General features: G+C 53.6%; 6 protein-coding genes across 6 annotated transcripts; 3 read left to right on the top strand and 3 right to left on the bottom strand.

Moving 5' to 3' along the window:
• Window positions 1-174: 174 nt before the first annotated feature.
• On the top strand, window positions 175-1,080 carry N0V89_002487 (uncharacterized protein; the record flags this gene model as incomplete). Its single annotated transcript, XM_056211296.1, has 2 exons — window positions 175-257; window positions 306-1,080. The coding sequence occupies 2 exons, from the start codon at window positions 175-177 to the stop codon at window positions 1,078-1,080; spliced, it is 858 nt and encodes a 285-aa protein (XP_056074769.1).
• A 3,436-nt stretch (window positions 1,081-4,516) lies between these two features.
• N0V89_002486 (uncharacterized protein) lies at window positions 4,517-5,680 on the top strand (the record flags this gene model as incomplete). Its single annotated transcript, XM_056211295.1, has 2 exons — window positions 4,517-4,524; window positions 4,618-5,680. The coding sequence occupies 2 exons, from the start codon at window positions 4,517-4,519 to the stop codon at window positions 5,678-5,680; spliced, it is 1,071 nt and encodes a 356-aa protein (XP_056074768.1).
• A 2,904-nt stretch (window positions 5,681-8,584) lies between these two features.
• Window positions 8,585-9,857, bottom strand: DES1 (sphingolipid delta-4 desaturase; the record flags this gene model as incomplete). The annotated part of the gene is made up of 3 exons (XM_056211294.1): window positions 8,585-9,286; window positions 9,341-9,619; window positions 9,669-9,857. 3 exons carry the CDS (start codon window positions 9,855-9,857, stop codon window positions 8,585-8,587), a joined length of 1,170 nt encoding a protein of 389 aa, XP_056074767.1.
• A 1,232-nt stretch (window positions 9,858-11,089) lies between these two features.
• On the top strand, window positions 11,090-11,591 carry N0V89_002484 (uncharacterized protein; the record flags this gene model as incomplete). Its single annotated transcript, XM_056211293.1, is given in 2 exon segments — window positions 11,090-11,095; window positions 11,115-11,591. 2 exon segments carry the CDS (start codon window positions 11,090-11,092, stop codon window positions 11,589-11,591), a joined length of 483 nt encoding a protein of 160 aa, XP_056074766.1.
• A 1,077-nt stretch (window positions 11,592-12,668) lies between these two features.
• On the bottom strand, window positions 12,669-14,076 carry GDH3 (NADP-dependent glutamate dehydrogenase; the record flags this gene model as incomplete). Its single annotated transcript, XM_056211292.1, has 2 exons — window positions 12,669-13,990; window positions 14,043-14,076. 2 exons carry the CDS (start codon window positions 14,074-14,076, stop codon window positions 12,669-12,671), a joined length of 1,356 nt encoding a protein of 451 aa, XP_056074765.1.
• Window positions 14,077-14,763: 687 nt separating this feature from the next.
• On the bottom strand, window positions 14,764-16,107 carry N0V89_002482 (uncharacterized protein; the record flags this gene model as incomplete). Its single annotated transcript, XM_056211291.1, has 4 exons — window positions 14,764-15,246; window positions 15,576-15,903; window positions 15,960-15,973; window positions 16,033-16,107. The coding sequence occupies 4 exons, from the start codon at window positions 16,105-16,107 to the stop codon at window positions 14,764-14,766; spliced, it is 900 nt and encodes a 299-aa protein (XP_056074764.1).
• Window positions 16,108-17,707: the final 1,600 nt, after the last annotated feature.

Here is a 17,707-nt window from a genome sequence, read left to right as displayed (position 1 = left end):
CATAAGGATGGAGCAATGGCCTTCTTCGCAGTACATAAAAGGCGCTGAATCCGGCGTCGTCCCGTTATTGTGCTCCATCTTCCTAGCTTTTCGTGGACGGCCACTTTGCTTTTCGAACTTGTTGCTTTCACCTTTCTCTCCATCAAACCCTAGAACACCATCACGGCTTTTCAAATGGCACACCACTTCAACGTCGAAGGCGATAACATCAAATCGGAGCCTTCGACAAGTGAGCACTCGCTATGGCCTCCTACTCGGTGAGTTTCTCTACCTTCATCGCAGCATGCAATCACTTACTGTGTCAGGAATCGAACAGGACCGTTACCACCGATTAGCGAGTGGTACAACGACGGCAACGACACCAGGCGGTCGTCGACAAGTTCACTTGCATCTTCGACAGCATTGATCAGCGAAGCACAGTCTCCAGTGGACCCTATCGGCGACAATCATCTCAACGAACGAGCCACACGACGGCTATATCAACTATCTGGACACATGCTTCCATCTCTCTACCAACCTAGCGAGCACGACTCCAGCCAGCAGCAACGCTGGAACCCATCATCGTCATCTTCTTCTTACCCTTCCCCAGGTTCAACTCCTGGACCCGAGGATCACGTTGTCCAGAGGTCCAAGGCCAAAGCCAAGGCCAGGTCTGCAAGAGGAGTGACCCAGGCACCAGACGCCACCTCCATCAAAGACCTCACGCCGGAGTTGATTGGTCAGAAGAAGGTGAAAGCCGATCGTGAAACGGTTGCTCGATTCGAGCAGAGTCAAGCCCTTGCGAGAGCTTGGGAGGAGTGCTTGATCCACAATCCGGACATGCTACACGAAGGCGTGACCAGGGATGGCAAAAAGGGCCTCAAGAAACTCAAACGCAACAACATCGACGACAGGATCGTAAAAGCTGGCTTACTACCGAACCAGATCAATAAAGATCTTCTTATTGATCTCATCACGATCATGCTCCGCAACCACCGTGCAACAGCCATTCGCGAAATCGACAATCACCGGAAGCACGGTCGCTACGACGATGCCCTGAGGCTAGAGAGGGAACTTAGGGCGGTTGGCACCCATCTTTGAAATCACAAAACACGACAATGGATGATTTTCTTTTGTCAGTGCGACAGCATAGGTGGTTTCCTCACCCAACGGATTGTGTTCGCATACCGATGACAGCAGCTCAGTGTGGTTTTGTTCAGCAGCAGTCGCTGCTTTCTCGCAGCATTATCAGCGTCTTTCCACTCGACGCTGAAGTTCGGTGGTTTTTTCTCTCAAAAGCTTTACTTCATCCTTACTACAACATCCATCAAGCTGGTACATCTCCTACATACTGTGTTTCTCATTGTTACGATTGGCATGATTTGGCGAGCATACCGTCTGTCCTTCCCAACACACGATTTCTTTATTTTGGTACGAGCATCACTGCAGCGTTTAACGGCCCTTGTTCGCATTCAGATCAACCATTTTATACCTTAACGTCTAGTATGTAGCGTAGCTTACTCTTTGGAGGAGCACAAAATCGGACTACCTACAGCCACTCGTGGCCATGCAGGTGCGGCAGAAATGAACGTTGATTCATGACAACTTCCGTAAACCATCTTTGCAACTTGCTGATCATCGTGTTCAGGGTCGCTTTCTGAGCAGTGGCTGTTTTTTTGGCATTCACTCCTTCACGATGAACCGCTGTTCCCACAAGGTGCCCAGGTGAGGGTCCCGGCATGTGACATAAATTCCCGCAGTTCCATACATCCCAGCGTGACATCTGTATATACAGCTGATCTCATCTACCCAAATCATTCCAGTGATCAGCCGTCTAAAATTGACACGATTTCTCGCCAAGTTAGACCCCTCAGCCTACCGCTCGTTTATCGCTTACCATCACCAAAAAGCATCTATTCCTGCAATAGCGTGGATTTGCTTTTTGCGGCCAAGGCGGAGCAACTGCAAGGCTGACTTCATTCGTAGCACACACCGATCACTGTCGGATGCTTCTTCTGGTCAGCGCTGACTCGCGCAGCGCGAGCGCTGACCGATGATGGAGGGCGAGGCTGGCGTATGCGGGAGGAGCTTCCGATCGGAGGGACGAGGGGATGTATGGTTGAGTTGCCGCGACCAATGAGGTTGAAGGAGGTGGAGAGTGGTGTGACTGTACTTTTCGTTGGAGAAGATGGATTTCGACGTTGTTTCTTGCTGTCTCAAGACGTCAGGCCTCCAATGACCTTGCGCAGCCAGTTCTTTCTCGATGCCATTGTAAAGATTACTTGGGCCAGTTCGAGCTACTCTCGTCACCTTGTTTATCGTGGCTAGGTAGGGGAAGTGGAGACAGAAGAGGGAATAGATGGGAGAAGATGCACGTCAAAGGCGCTACGCCTTCGCTACACTGACATCCGCGAATCCCGCGCGCCTTTCTCGGAAAAAAGATGTGGCTGCAGCTCCCCTCAAGTTCCTAAAGCCTCGAATTCTCTCGTCCACCACTTCCGTCTCTCACCGACTCTGACCGCTTCGTAAAACTGTCACAGATCCCTGATACTCGCTCTTCCAACTATACGGGTGCCAACGCTATCCTTGAACAGATGGTGATGATTCGCGGGCCAGCGTTACACATCGCGGAGCTGTCCTCGTCCAGTCATCTGGAAGTAGATGCGCAGGTGATCAGCACGGACACTCGACTTGAGCGGAAAGAGTTTGGGACGGACATTGAAGGTCGAGCTTCCTCGCTACTGGTGTTACACGGTGCTGTGCAGGCTTGCGGGATGCTATAAAGGACACTGTCGTGGTGATTGATTGGGATCCTGGCCTTGACTCGGTACCGCTCGTCGATAGGATACTGCTTCGGATGACGAGAGCACAAAGACAGGCCTGGAAGGCTCGAGATTGGTCGACGAGTTACAGGACGATCAGGGACGGAGTGGCAAAATGCTCAAGCGCTGTGCCACTACTTAATATTTGGGCGGCTGCCGCGCGGAAGAAGAAGATGCACAGCACAGACGAAGCGGATATGCGCGCACGTTGAAGTGAAATGAGGCTGGTGAAACAATTCACTGCAGTGGCCTGTCGTGTAGTCTGCGAAAGACAGTCTGCGCTCTTAGACAGGACGAGAGCGCGACTTCGAAGGCTGGTGTTAGTCTTCTGGGTGAAACAGAGGCCGAGATTGCATCTGCAACGAGACCAGTCACGTACGTCGTGTATTTAGCGTCATGTTGGCTTGTCCATGAACGCATGCATAAGGATCGACTGCTTTCAGGTCGGCGATGGCCTTCGTATCTAGAGCCGAAAAGATCTCGCAAAGGTAACACAAAGGACAACTCGCCTTGGCCATGATATCCGAGATGAGGATATACACTTGCCGTGGGTAAGTGCGCCCATCTCTTGAATGATTTACGATCTGTCGTTCTCATTGTGATGCAATGAGTTCATGGGCTTGTACGCCAGGGTCTTGTGCGATCCAGCAACGGGGACAGGCAACGGCAGCGAGGCCTGTCCCGGCCCGTCTTTGTGCTCAGAAGTCCCCGAAAGGTGACAATTCAAAATGCTTGGTAAAGTGAGCTTGGTTGGACACGGCGAAAAGTGTTTGTGACTGCCAGAAAAGCGCTTCCTTGGTCAACAGGGTGGTAAATTCACGAATGAGCTATACTTCACGGTAGATGCTGATAATCTGCACCGTACCGAAAGGCTCATCAACACAAAGATCGGCGCGGTGTGGCGGCCGGTAGGTGTTTGATTTGCAATCGATGTAGCACGAGACGAACGTGTCATCGGTCACTTGGAATCGCGTTCGTAAGGAATTCGACAGCGCGTGTGACACATTGAAGAAGCACCTCCAATTGACCTCACGAAACCCGGGGCTGCCAAATGTCGAAGCTTCTGAATCGTCACTGCAGGACGGCTGAGCACCGTCGTCATCGGCGGGCCGAGGAACGATTCCTTTAGCGCGCGGGATGGTTTACGAGGTGCAATGTAAACACGCTCGCGACAACAGCAATCCCGCATTCGATACGATCACCCGTCGAGTTTCGCTTGGCCGGTAGCTCGTTCTGTATCTTGCGAAGACCTTCGTTCAGCCGGAAGTTTGAGATCCAAATCGTTCCTTCCTCACGTTGCACCGCACCTTCCTTGCAAACGGCCGCTGGCCTACGCACCGCGCAGTACCATTCACTCGCCCTTCCCCGTTACGACTACGCAAGTCGAACCCGCAGTCAAGCTGGATCCATTTCGCCTCTCACCCATTCGCAAGAAGCGCGACGGGGACCAGACGCAAAACATACGGCCACGCATCAGTTCTGTCCGCGTATCGCAGAGCAGGGGCGACGAGGAAGAGGAGAAGATCATTTCGGGTGCCGAAACGACTGGAAACATGCTCGTGCCCAAGGGCTACTCCTGGAAGGCTACCAGAGCGAGGCTGCTGCCGAGCAGACCGGCGTGGCATACCCTGCGGAATCCGAAGACATGGGCGCTGTTAGGCGTCGTCGCTGTGTTAATATTGCTATGGAGGTCCATGAGATCGACCGCTGGGAAAATGCAGAGGTATGGACGCAAATATTTATGCGATCTGGAGGCTCACATTCAATGGCACATACGGAGTGCGCAAGAGGGCGGAAATAGCTGACTGAAGATCAGGTTCTACTGCTGGGGACCCGCGAAATCGCCCATGCACATGACGGCAAATGAAAACGAAGAGTGGTACAGACACCGCCAGACGCCCGTCATATTCAATCCACACAAGCCCATCGTAATCAACGATACCTCGATTAATTACGTGAACCTCAACGGAATATATTCAACGGTCGATGCGATCAAGAAGCAGGAGAGAGTGCTCATCCTCACGCCAATGCGCGAGGCATCTAAACACCTCCCTCAGCATTTCGATCTACTCAGCTCCCTGACGTACCCGCACGAGCTTATAGACCTCGCATTTCTGGTTGGCGACAGCGAAGATGATACAATGGCAGCGTTGGCGAAGGAATTAGAAAGGGTGCAAGGCAATCCGGAGGTTGCTTTTCACTCGACAATGATTGTGGCAAAAGACTTCGGTGTCAGGTCGTCTCAAGAAGTGCACGACAGGCACAGCTTCGAGGCGCAAGGCCCACGTAGAAAAGCTCTAGCGAGGGCAAGGAACTACCTGCTCGCCACAGCGTTAAGATCGGAGCACAGCTGGGTGTACTGGAGGGACGTGGACATCCACGACAGCCCGCCGGAGATCATTGAAGACTTCATCCTACATGACAGAGACATTCTCGTACCAAATGTCTGGTTCCACAGGTACAGGGAAGTCGGCGGTAAGATGGTCGACGTCGAGGGCCGTTTTGACTATAACTCCTGGCAAGAAACCCCCGAATCGCTCAAAGTTGTTGCCAACGTGGAGAAAGACAAAGACTTCATTCTTGCAGAAGGCTACAAGAATCTCAAAATCTTCGGTCTCCGCAACCACATGGCACTCCAAGGCGACTGGCGAGAAGACAAAGATGTTGAAATCCCGCTCGACGGTATCGGTGGCGTCAATATTATTGTTAAAGCCGATGTTCATCGTTCCGGCATCAATTTCCCTTGCTATGCGTTCGAGAACCAGGCTGAGACGGAGGGCTTCGCTAAGATGGCGAAGAGGGCTGGGTATGGCGTCTATGGCCTGCCGAATTACGTGGTGTGGCATGTTGACACGGATGAAAAGCCGGGCAACGCGTGAAGGGTCGGTGTTACTATGAATGATTCGCTGTTGAACGGATACTATCTCGGTGTTGAAATCCGAAAGGGAAGAGCGAGAGGAAAACATATCTACGGAAGCGCTCCACGATATTGCATATAGAGGGCGTTTGTTGTCATGCATTCGCATGTTCACAGGGAAGCGTTAGAATAAGCGTTTGTTTTGGATCATAAGGCCATGCACTGCTCAGGTCTAGCTTGCCCATGCATGATGGTCTGGGTGTGGCATTAATGATCAATGGTTGTTGTGGCTTGTTCGTGATGAGCATCATCGTGGATCCTGTTTGGGCCACCATTGCCCTAGTTGACCCATAGATGGTCGATACATTCATAGAACCTTTACCTCGCTACACGGACCTCGATAGTCTTTCAGTTGCCGCAGACGCAAGCTTCATGGTCATTTTGATGGAAGGTGTGTCCGCGTGGAAACGCTCGGGCTATCACACAATTGCACTCTTCGTTTGATAACCCCGCTTCTTCGGCACGCCATATGAACTTAGTCATTGCAATTTACGATTGTGATAGACCTTCAAACGCTTGGTTGATCTTGGAACCTGCTTGTATCTCCTTCCGCAGCTTTCTCTTCCTCCAATTTCACGACCCGACCCCGACCTACACAAACTCGCCAACGTCGCGGCCCACTTCATGCACATGAGTACGATCCTCTACTTTATCACAGCCCTCGCGCTGTGCCTCTCCACCGCCGGCGCGCCTTATCCTTCACAGCTGCCGCCCAACGTGCACCTTGACGCCATCCCGCCGCATGCCCATAGTAGTCTCAAAGTTCGCGAACAGCGCGGCGGGGTTTACCTCTGCCTTGGTGAGAACTGGGGTCCGCCTTGCACCTACCACCGTCCGTCTTTTTATCCTAACTACCCTCTTTGCTGGACGTCTTGGGGTCTCGACCAGCAACTCCCCCGAAAGCCCATCGGGTATGCTAAACAACAAACTTCCCTCCACAATGTCCAGACATGCTAAGCTAAAGATTAGCTCCATCGGTCCAAATATAGACACCAAATGCTACGCCTTCTATAGTATCCATGAAAACAATAACACCGACTGCACGAGGGGATTCGACTCGGAGCACAGTGGATACGATATATTGTGGTACCCCGGGAAATCGAGCAACTTTCCTACTGGCCATTGGGGTGTCAAATGTGTGTTCGACGGAAACGTTATGGATGATTGGAATGCTACGGATGAAAACTTCAGGCAGTATGCACCGGAGCCGGAGGGTTAGGTTTGAGTCGGGAGCTGCGAGGCAATGTTTGGAGTGCGATATCAGGATGTGCGTCTACTTGAAATGATGATCTATTTTCCAAGGCACGAATAACTAATGTGCTACTTTCTTGTCCGATGGTACTTAATACGTAACGCGCTTAGATGTTAAAGGACGCATCGACAATGCGTGAATATAAAAGAGTTTAAGAGCTTACAAAGGGCCGTCTCTTGTATCAAAGGCCCTGGTAACGACAAGCAATTCACTCGCATGAGTTCGTTCTCGTTCTACTTCCTTGGACTTCCACGTACCCGCTGTGAAGTATCTACACGTGCAATTCAACCGGTGCTAACGGCCAAGGCATGCTCACCTTTGCGATGTACTTCGACGCCTTGACCATGTTCCTCGCCTTCTTCATTCTGCTATAGCGCAGTTTTATGACGCTCTTAGGTACGTGCATTCCTAGTTCAGACCTGACAGCATAAATCCCCCCGCAGTTTCTTCAGCAGAAGCGACAAAACCGCGCTCTACCACCCACGCACGTTCGCTAAGCAAGTCTGCCTCCAGGTGCGCGTGTGCCAGAACTCACTATGACCAATGATGCGAATAGACTTATGTTTTCAAAAAGCGCTACACCCCGATCAATCTCGATGATACCTACTTCGCCACGTACAAGACTTTATTTCGGTCAAGACGCCCAGTTCGAGGCATCAAGTGCATGACCTTTCAAGGACGATGGGTTCAACCAGGACAATAGGTCCCATGGTATGGTGTATGATCTCGCTGAGCTATCCTCCTGGAGACTAGAAGCTTTTTGTGAGAGAAGCTGGAGTAGATGGTGGGCTGGCGTGACTTCTCATGATTATCGGTTTAACGGGCCTCAATATGAAGTGAGTAAGAACCTAATTCAGCTTCTTAGTGTTTTACAAGTCAAGGGGAGACGACCAAATACTGTTCTAGATATACCAAGTGTGCATAAAGCAAATGTATGTTGAAGAGCGTTCCGTTCGCCAAAACAGTATAACGTATAATTGGAGCTGCAAACTCGACAAAGAGTTTAGGGTTATAGACATTTGAGAGATTGGAGATGACACATTCTGAACCAAGGACAATCCAAATGGCGAAAAAGGGAATGTATTGCAGCCGCATCTGACCTTTTGACTCGAGATCACTGGACGCGTTCGCTTCTAGTACATGAGGTTGTCTGCGCTTGAAAGCTTTTTTTGGGCGGTATAGCGTTGATCCGTGGAACGGGTTGATGGACTCTTCTGCGCTGTGAGCTTGACCCGGGGACAGGATGGACTGGACTGGGATGGATGTCGTCATGCTGTGCGTACCGATGGGCAGTTTACGAGTGAACTTAGTAGTAGATGATACTCGAAAGGACACAACTCTAAAACTGCGTGCGGTCGCTTAATGGCTAATCAAAGTTATGTGATCCCTTACATATTGCGACGCTCCACATAACAGCCTATGCTCACAGATCCTAGTGCACCTACATTAGAAGCCGGTCTTCCAAACCGTGTCGCGATCTTGCGGATGACTCAGCCTGGGAAGCAGCACACCATACACCAAAGAAATTGGGAGATGGAGAATGTGCTCTTGAAAACCGTTTCATTCTTGCATCAGTGTAACGCCTACAAATGCTACCATAAGCTCGAATCGAGTTTACAAGACGCCCGGGATGGGCCCATTCTTCTCGTTGGCACCCAGCTCTTCCTCGTTCCAACCGCTGCCACCACCGACCCTCCTTCCACCTTCCTCCCTCTTCACACGGCACCACAGGCTAACATCCTTATCCCAGATGAACTGCCATATGACATTCACCCAGCTCTTATGCACGGGCAAATCGTCGTAGAACTCGTGCGCGATCTTGTTCAGCTTTGGGAGGCGCGTCCACGGTACAGCTGGGAAGTCATGGTGCTCGTTGTGCAGACCAACATTGTACGTGAAGAAGTTGAGCACGCCGTAGTACGAGTACGTCTCCGGAATCGGGATCTTGTTCGCTGCGTTTAGGGCATCCTTGCTCGGCTTCTCGAAAACGTAATGCTCTGCTATGAAGTGTCCTGCGCAGGGGTGCAGGGAGCCTGCCAAGAAGCTGCTCAAGATCATGTATCCGAGTGCCTTTCCGCCGATGAGTTGTACGAGCGCGTAGTCGAAGACAACTTGGGTAATGACGTTGAAGAGGTGGATTTTGGTCAGCGGGAGCTGATAGATGAACATGGGGCGCAGGGCGTAGAAGAGGATCTGGAAGGTGCAGAAGAAGGCTTTTCCGCCGACGGAGTCGAGGAAGAGGGCTTCGAAGGCGGTGGGGAGGTCGGTGTCGAGGCCATTGACGCCGAGTGATTTGTGATGGGTAAGGTGGTATGGCTACTCCGCGTCAGTCTCCTTGCGAATGCTACCTGCAATAAAAGCAATGCATACCCTGAAAGATGCGCTATATGGTATTCCAATTGGGAGGTTGGCAAACACAGCAAATATTCTATTCGCTAGCGGGTTCTTGAAGGCCAGATTGTGTGAAATCTCGTGTATGGCGAGGAAGAGGTTTTGGTTCGCTGTGGCGCCGATAATGTAGGCGGTGAGGAATGTGGGCCATGATAGAAAGGGCTTATCGCGAAGGAGGATTGCGCAAAGTATCTGCAGAAAGACGACGAAGGCGACGACATACTTGGTGAGGGGTTCGGGACCGCAAAGCTTTGTTACCTGCAAGGCTTAGCAAAGCGCGTTATAAGCGAGTAAAAGCATTATTAACCTCTGGATGAGCTTTAATGATAGCTTGTCTCCTCGTCCGGTGAGGCTCCTCCGTGTATGTCCAAAAAAAGTGGTCGTGTTCATTCTGGGTAGCGGTTTGCACGTTTTCCTGTGTCCCGGCCTTGACCGTCAAGCTCCTCTTCGCCGGCTTCCTGGGCTGCTGGGTAGCTGTAGTGACCGACGACTTCATTGTGCCTCTGGAAAAGACTGTAGTTGGGTGGAGGGAGGAAGTGTGTAGACAGCAGCCGTCTTGTAGTGGTGCCACCAGCTGTGGTCCCTGAGCCGCGAACCGAGCGAGGGGATCAGCAGCGGTGTGGGCCGATCATGGCGCGGTGATTGGCTGATTCAGTCGCCACTCCGCTGCGCCCCACGCTAGCCCAAGGAACCTTGGAACATGTCCGACGTTCTCGCCTTTCGAATGCGCTGTAATCTTATCAGATCGTCTTAGCCGTCCAATGTATGATTTGTATGATTGTGCTGAGGTCGAGAAGCAGCCCCATCGATGCTGTTGCTCCATTGGTGCGATCCGAGTTCCATATCCACGGCGACGATGCTGAAAGGATGTGATGTGGGTGTCAAAGAAAGACTGCATGTATCTGTGGATATTCGAATGCCACGCGGAAGTCCTCGAAGGAGTACTGCGTGTATGAGCAAGTTGCTGGATGCAAGGGAAAGGAGTTGCCTTTGGCTGGGTGGCGATATCAAGCCACCCCGAGTGTAGGACCTCATCACCATCGAAGTAGGACATGCATGATGATATAGAGCCTGGTATCTGTAACAGGAACGGACTGCAAAAACATATGGTTGACCTGACAAGCAGTCGATGTATTTTTCTTGTACGTCTACAGCAACGAGCCTCCTCCACAGTCTCTGTACGGATCTCGCTACTGAGCTTGAACACTTCGACACCCATGATCAAGAGAGGCGCAGTTGCGAGGTTGATCTGGCCCACGTCAAGGCCAATCGTCTTGCTGAGCACCTCGTATCATCCGGTCTAAAGAAAATCTTGCACAACGGTTTTGTGCCTTGTTTGCCCAAGTTAGTCATATACGCGTTCGAGCATCTTTCGAGTGATCTACTCCTTCAAGCAATATTGACACACACACTCGCTCCTGGTATAGGGAAGACCATACGAAGGAGGATCTGCAGCAAACTTCCCTACGAATCTCTGTTGGGAGCCATGGCGAAGCTCGCCGAATTCAGAGACGACAAGCCAGCCAGGAAGCTCTGTTACTGCAGCTACCATATCCGCTACGATCGTGGCAGAATGCTGAGGGACGCAGGGTCATCCTCGAGGATGGTAAGTCGAAAGGCAACCTCCAGTTTATCTGAGTCTGACATGATGAGTCCAGTCGAGCCTACGACATGTAAAATTTCCGGTTCATTGAATGCCCTCCTCCACTTGTACGTCAGGGCAAGCTAATGTTTGTCAGTCAACATCGTCTAGAGCTGGCTCTACACCGGAAAGATCCCTAAGGATAATGATGGCTGGCTGCACGTTGCAGAAGTGAAAGGAATGTCCGAAGATCATGGATCGCAAGACGAAGCAGTTGAGCTTGCACAATTGAAAGCAATTGTATTCGGCGACCGCTTTCTCGCCTTCAGCTTTCAGGCAGCCGTCCAGAAGCGACTCGTGAAGGCGCTCGTCAACATCAATAACCCTGCGTGGTACGCATCTGTCTTGTACACCTATGCGAACATGACCAAAGATAATCCGACCCTCGATCTGCTTGCAGGATTACAATTTCGATTTTGGGATGAAGAGACAGATGATGCCCACCCCAAGGAGCTAACATTGAGGCCGGGGCTACCCAATGATCTTCTAGTGCGTGTGATGAAGAAGTTTGCCGCACACCGAGGAAAATCTAGATCTAGATCGCAGGATTTGGATCATTCGGATTATCATGTTCGTTCTCGCGATTAGACGAGAACCTTGGTGAGATTGGTGGAGGAAGATAATAAGAGGAATGCGTGGTTGTGACTTGACTGGATTTGTGAGGAGTGGTAGATTTTCGAGGTCGAGTTGTTATAAGATAGGGACGATGGATTTGTGGTACGAATACTTCGGCGAAGAAACGTAAGTTGCTGAAAATGCTTTAAGAGACGAAGACGACGGATGTGGACCCAAGGGAGACGTGCTTCAGCTGTAGTACCATAATATTGAAACGATGTATCTAAAGGCGGGCGCAATTGTGACAACGCACCACGGTGAACGAAGAGCTTGCAAGCGAAAATCATTCCCACACCACAGACATCGGATTTGCCGTCTTGCCTCACTGCCTCAGCACCCTCAGCGAAGTCGCATGTCCAACTCCCGCGCACACTCCCGACCCGATCCCACCCGGCCTTCATCTCCCCCCTCCGATATCGTCCACCCCTCTGCATCCCTCTGCCTTTCGCTCTCCGCCAGGACTTCGCCTTACACTATACTACGTTTAGCGCCCGCCGCTAATTGGTCTCCCTTATCGCCCCACAGCCGGGCACCAGTTACTCGATACGCGCACGCGATCAAATTGCCGCATGTGGGAACTTCAGCGCCAAGGTACCGGAGGTAGAGCAAAAGTGCTGTCATGGCGTGGCCCTGGCGTGGGATACGAGCCTCGGCTGGATGTTCTGGGGGGTCGTTTCTCCGCGATGAGAAAAGAACGTTTTGCTTTTGCTTTTGCTTTTGCGAGGGGTTGGTGAGGATTGCGGGGCTGCTCGTGGTGGCATTTTGTTTTGTTCAAGATACCTTAGTTTTGTACAAGGGAACGAGTGGGCATAGTATCCTATGTTGCGCTTGGAATGTCTTATCTGGTTCGCTATAGAGTTTCTTGGTGCAATCAGGTTTCACACTACGTACGTAGGCAAAGGAGAAACGTTCGTATATCATGCCGTAAGATTCATCAATGGTATCTAATATGTACAAAAGCCGTGACTTTTATTTCCTCCTCGCTAGAAAATGTGGTATCCCATTCGCCATGCTCCTCAATATGATACAAGGAAAAGCGCACGCTCATATTCAAGCAGTGCCCCACCAGTCGCCCTGGTCGTGCATAGCAGCAGCAACCTTCTTGAAGCCAGCAACGTTGGCACCAGCGACGAGGGACGGGAACTCGCCCTCAGCAGGGGTGATGTACTCCTTAGCGGTCTGAAGGCAGTTCTCGAAGCAGTCCTTCATGATGCCAGCAAGCTTGGCGTCAACCTCCTCGGTGGTCCAGGACAGGCGCTGGGAATTCTGAGCCATCTCAAGACCGGAGACAGCAACACCACCGGCATTGGCTGCCTTTCCAGGAGCGTACCAGATAGCGTTGCCCTGGTTACTCTTGCGGTGGGCCTCAAAAGAGTCGATGGCCTCCTGGGTGCAGCCCATGTTGGAACCTTCGGCGATGAACTTGCAGCCAGCGGCGATGAGAGCCTCGGCCTCGTCCTGCGACACCTCATTCTGGGTCGCTGAGGGAAGAGCGACGTCGACATTGCCAACGTGCTTCCAGGGGCGCGCACCCTCAATGTAGTTGTAGGAGTGGCCCTCGAGGGCAGTGAGAGCCTCGCGCTTGAGCTTCAGAGCAGCGATCTTGGAGATGTCCTCGGGGGTGAAGCCCTTGCCCTCAGTAGCGATTAAGGAGCCCTTGCTGTCGGAGAGCGAGACCACAGTACCGCCTAGCTCAATGACCTTGAGAGCGGCGTACTGGGCAACGTTTCCAGAGCCAGAGATGGCGACCTTCTTGCCAGAGAACGACTCCTTGCCGCCGGAGGCATAGTTGATCATGTGCTCGACGTAGTAGACGAGACCGTATCCAGTAGCCTCGGGGCGGATCAAAGAGCCACCCCAATTGAGTCCCTTGCCGGTAAGAACGCCCTCCCACTGGTTGCGAAGGCGCCGGTATTGGCCGAACATGTAGCCGATCTCGCGGCCGCCGACGTTGATGTCGCCGGCAGGAACATCGGTGTCGGCACCGATGTGCTTGGAGAGCTCAGTCATGAAGGCAACGCAGAACTTGCGGATCTCGTTGTCGCTCCTTCCCTTGGGGTCGAAGTCGGCACCACCCTTGCCACCGCCCATGTTCAGGCCGGTAAGAGCATTCTTGAAGATCTGCTCGAAGCCGAGGAACTTGAGAATGGAGAGATTGACGGTGGGATGAAGGCGGAGACCGCCCTTGTATGGACCGAGGGCAGAATTGAATTGCACACGGTAGCCCTTGTTGACCTGGCACTTGCCGGAGTCGTCCTCCCAGACAACGCGGAACTGGATGACACGCTCGGGGATGGAGACGACCTCGAGGGCCTTCTTGTACTCGGGGTTCTTCTCGAAGAGGGTGGAGGACTCAAGGGTGGAGACGAGCTCTGTGGCCAAGTTAGGATCATATTCGTGGCGGTTGGTGCAAAGTGTACCCACCCTTGTAGGCTTGCTCAAACTCAGGCTCGGCCATTGTGTATGTGTATCGACGGAGTGGGTATCTCAAGAAGTAAAGTGGTTTGAGACCGAGTTTGAGAAGATGAGTAGCTGGAGAAGGTGCGAAGGGCAAGCCGTATATATACACACTCAACAGCTCAGGCTCCAAGCTCCGTCTTTTACCTAGCCGGTCCGTGGCAGAGCGCCATTCTCAGTGACAGCAGAAAATGAACATGATCAAAGCAACGTCAGCGGCCTGGGCGATCAAAGTACGGCTCGCGCTCTCAGTGGCCAATTGCCGGATGTAGGGCGGCATCATGTTTCTGGTATGCAAACCATGGTGTACATGTCAAAGATAAGGAAGCGGCGGGCCAATGAGAGCGAGGCGGCGACGAAAGCACATGACTTGGCCGCGTCTGGACGAGCGGCGGCGCTGTCATTCCCTTGACCGTTCTCGGCGCCGCAAACGAATCTTTACGTGTGGGTTTCAGGGTCCATGGGACGCAGTGCCAGACGGCCGCGGGGTTGCAGCGCGCCGTCATGGGCCGACAACGGCGTGGGCTCGAGCCAATCACACCCATATTCCTGCTACGAACGCCTGATCCCTGCCACACCTGGGCAGCCTCCATCCCAAACCCACAACCCCCCGCCTGCACCACAGCAGACACTGCCCACGCATCCCGCGCCCGAAGTCGCGTCTGCCTGCCTGCGCATCCCGCCGATATCACGCTGTGTCGGTGGGGTCCCTTGGAGCGTCAGCACCCGGATATATTGGAGACAATTTGGCCACCGAAGTCGCTTCCCTCCTTCGTGGGCGCTGCCCGACGGGAAGTACGTACCAGTCAGTGACAAGATACTCGTCCAGCGCGTCCATCTTCTTCATGTCGCTGTCGTCGATGGAGAAACCCTGCACCTCACCGTTCTCGACCATCCTCGTCTTGTTCACGCTCTTGGGCAGCGGCACGTACCCATGCTGCAGGCTCCATCGGACGAGCAGCTGGCCCGGCGTGCACGAGTACTTCTTCGACAGGGACGCAATGACGGCGTGCTTCATCTTCAGGGCCCTGACGAGCGGAGCGTAAGCTTCCACCACGATGTCGTGCTCCTGGCAGAAGTCGGCAATGTCGAAGCGTGTGTTGAACGGATGGATCTCAATCTGGTTGACTGCCGGAAGGATTCTGGGCTTAGAGTCCAAAAGCTCTTGCAACTGTAATCCATCAGTGATCCGCTCGTAGGTCCGGATCATGCACGCCGCCGTATCTGAGACTCGCAAAGCCACACAGCCTCGCGCGTAGGACCTTGCAACTGAGAATCCTGCTTGCAGTCGGAGAAACGCGACTACAAGTCAGATGTTCCAATCACTCAGCAGCTGCCCACGATGAGAAAGGTAGCTACTGTTAGTAGCTAAAGGCTCTCTGTTGCTTGGGCTCTCCGGGACCACTGCCAAACATTTGTCATGAGACTGCGGCTGTAGGCTCTGCAAGCTCATGTTTCACATACATAGTCCCAAGTAGGACACCATGGGAAAGTACTAACATGCTTGACTCCGTAGTTTGAGACGCCACCAATTCTGATCTCGCCGTCGTCGATTGCATCCTCGACTGCTCTCCAGCTTTCGAGGCGCGCCTTCTTGCCCCCATACGGAGAGTGGAGCAGGAATAGATCGATGTAGCCAAGCCCGCATTCCTTTACGGACCGCGTGATTGCTTTGCGGGCGGCATCGTACGATGAGTTGGATGCCAGCTTGGAGGTGAAATGGATGTCTTCGCGCTTGAGCGAGTCTGTGTTGTCGCTGCTGGAAAGAAAGTCGGAGACTGCATGCCCGCTTTCCTTCTCGTTGTGGTACATTTGGGCACTGTCAATGCTGTGCACGTCTATTGTCAGTTGCTCTACAGTGGCTATGAAGCGACGTTGGCCTACCCTCGATAGCCGGCCTGCAAGCATATGAGCGCATGATACAAGCGCTGCATCCATCAGCAAGGAGGGCTCATACCTCCAAAGCCCATCGGCACGCTTGATAGGTCTCAGAGCCGGAAGTCAAGTAGACACCGAGATGAATGGCAGGCATGGTTAGCCCATTGGCGAGCTGCTACGGCGTCAATAGGGAGGTTTGTGCAACGATGATATCACTATCCTTTGTGCGCGAGGCCAGCGAGTAGGACATGGTGGAGTGTGCGGTCTAGGAACAGGCAAGATAGACGAATATGCAAGTCGGACGCCACGATGCTGCGGCTGTGCGATGGAGGGTGAATGAGTCGCAGATGTTCGGATTGCGTGCAGGACCAGCGTAGCACCGAGATCGCGCTTCCCAGGCTGTCGGGATGCGCCCGTGGAAAAACTCGCCTCCGGGCAGCCATTGCCGTCGATGACGCCCGCTCGGCGGCCCGCGGATGCCATTGGACGGCTGCGGGTGCGGGCCTGAGTGAATCTCACGTCACCTGAGCTGGCGAGCGCGGTGTGGCTGTGCAGCTCCCGTGTCGACTGCTCGAGACTCGGCTCCAGACAAGCAAAGCGCGCGTCTCGCGCCTGGAAACGCAGCGCTGCGACAAGCCAAACACCAAGCCATGGAGGCTGCGTGACGCACAGGTCGACCGTGACAGCTGCCAGAGAATATTGCCTTCCGCATTCAGGCTGCGCTGAGCAGCACGCCGCATTGGTCGGCGACGAAGACAGCCAACCGCGCCCGCAGCCATGCCTCCAGCTCGCCGGGCGTGTCTGCAACGAGAAAGCCTGCATTCGCGACGGCACACGGGCGCACGTCGCCGTGATGGAAATCCTCCGAAAAGCACGGAGCAGAGCTTGCAACGTCTGGCCGTGCAGCGGGGGCCGCCGGGGTGGAGGGCAGCCAGGCCTACCGCAGCAGAGAGGCGTTTGGCGGCGCATTGTCGATTCCAGTCGGTCGGCGACCCTGATTGCACGCGTTCCTGGGGGGTGCATGACAAAAGCAGGAGTCGACGTTGACATGCGTCCAGAACGCGGCGGCGCCGGGCTCGCCGCTTTGGTTGTGCTGGCCGCTGGCTGGCGGTGCCGACGCATGGCAGCGTGTCCGCGGGCGCAGACGGCCAGCCGCGACGGCACCAAGGAGAGCAGCGCTGTTGGTGTTGACGCGCAGCCCACACAACCCACGCCCAGGCATCGCAGCGGCAGCCAACAGCCACAGCACCGCACCGCACGCGCGGCATCTCCGCCGCCCGACCTGGATGGCCCGCCGCGATTGGGGCCGGGCTACCAGACGCAAGATCCGCCGGATCAGATCGCAGCCAGGGTCAGCAGAGCCGAGCACGCCTCGACTGGATTCGACTTGATGTTCACCAGGGATTATTTTGGAATAGAGTGAACCGCACCGGGGCTTCAATATTCGACTATAGGAGGCGCCCGAAGCCACACCTTAACTCTCAACCTCAAGGCCGAGATCGAGATATAAGGGCCCATGGTTCGCCAGGTACTGCCCTGGTTCCTGCAACGCCCGCCAGCCTCTCGACTCGTCGCGCCTGCCGCTCCAGCACTGCAAGCGCACCCTGTCGTCATCCTCGGGGTCGCCAATTCTAGACCCTCTCTCCTCACCACCCCCTCGGCAGTGCACGATACCAGCGGCCGTTCACTGTGCGTTTTGGGTGAGTGCTGAAACACATAAACTGGTGTTCCCGCTCGCTGGCCAACCAGACGTG

Source organism: Didymosphaeria variabile (assembly GCF_027946475.1).
Source record: "Didymosphaeria variabile strain IMI 356815 chromosome Unknown scaffold_2, whole genome shotgun sequence".
Lineage (NCBI taxonomy): Eukaryota > Fungi > Ascomycota > Dothideomycetes > Pleosporales > Didymosphaeriaceae > Didymosphaeria > Didymosphaeria variabile.
This window is presented reverse-complemented; position numbering and strand designations above follow the sequence as displayed.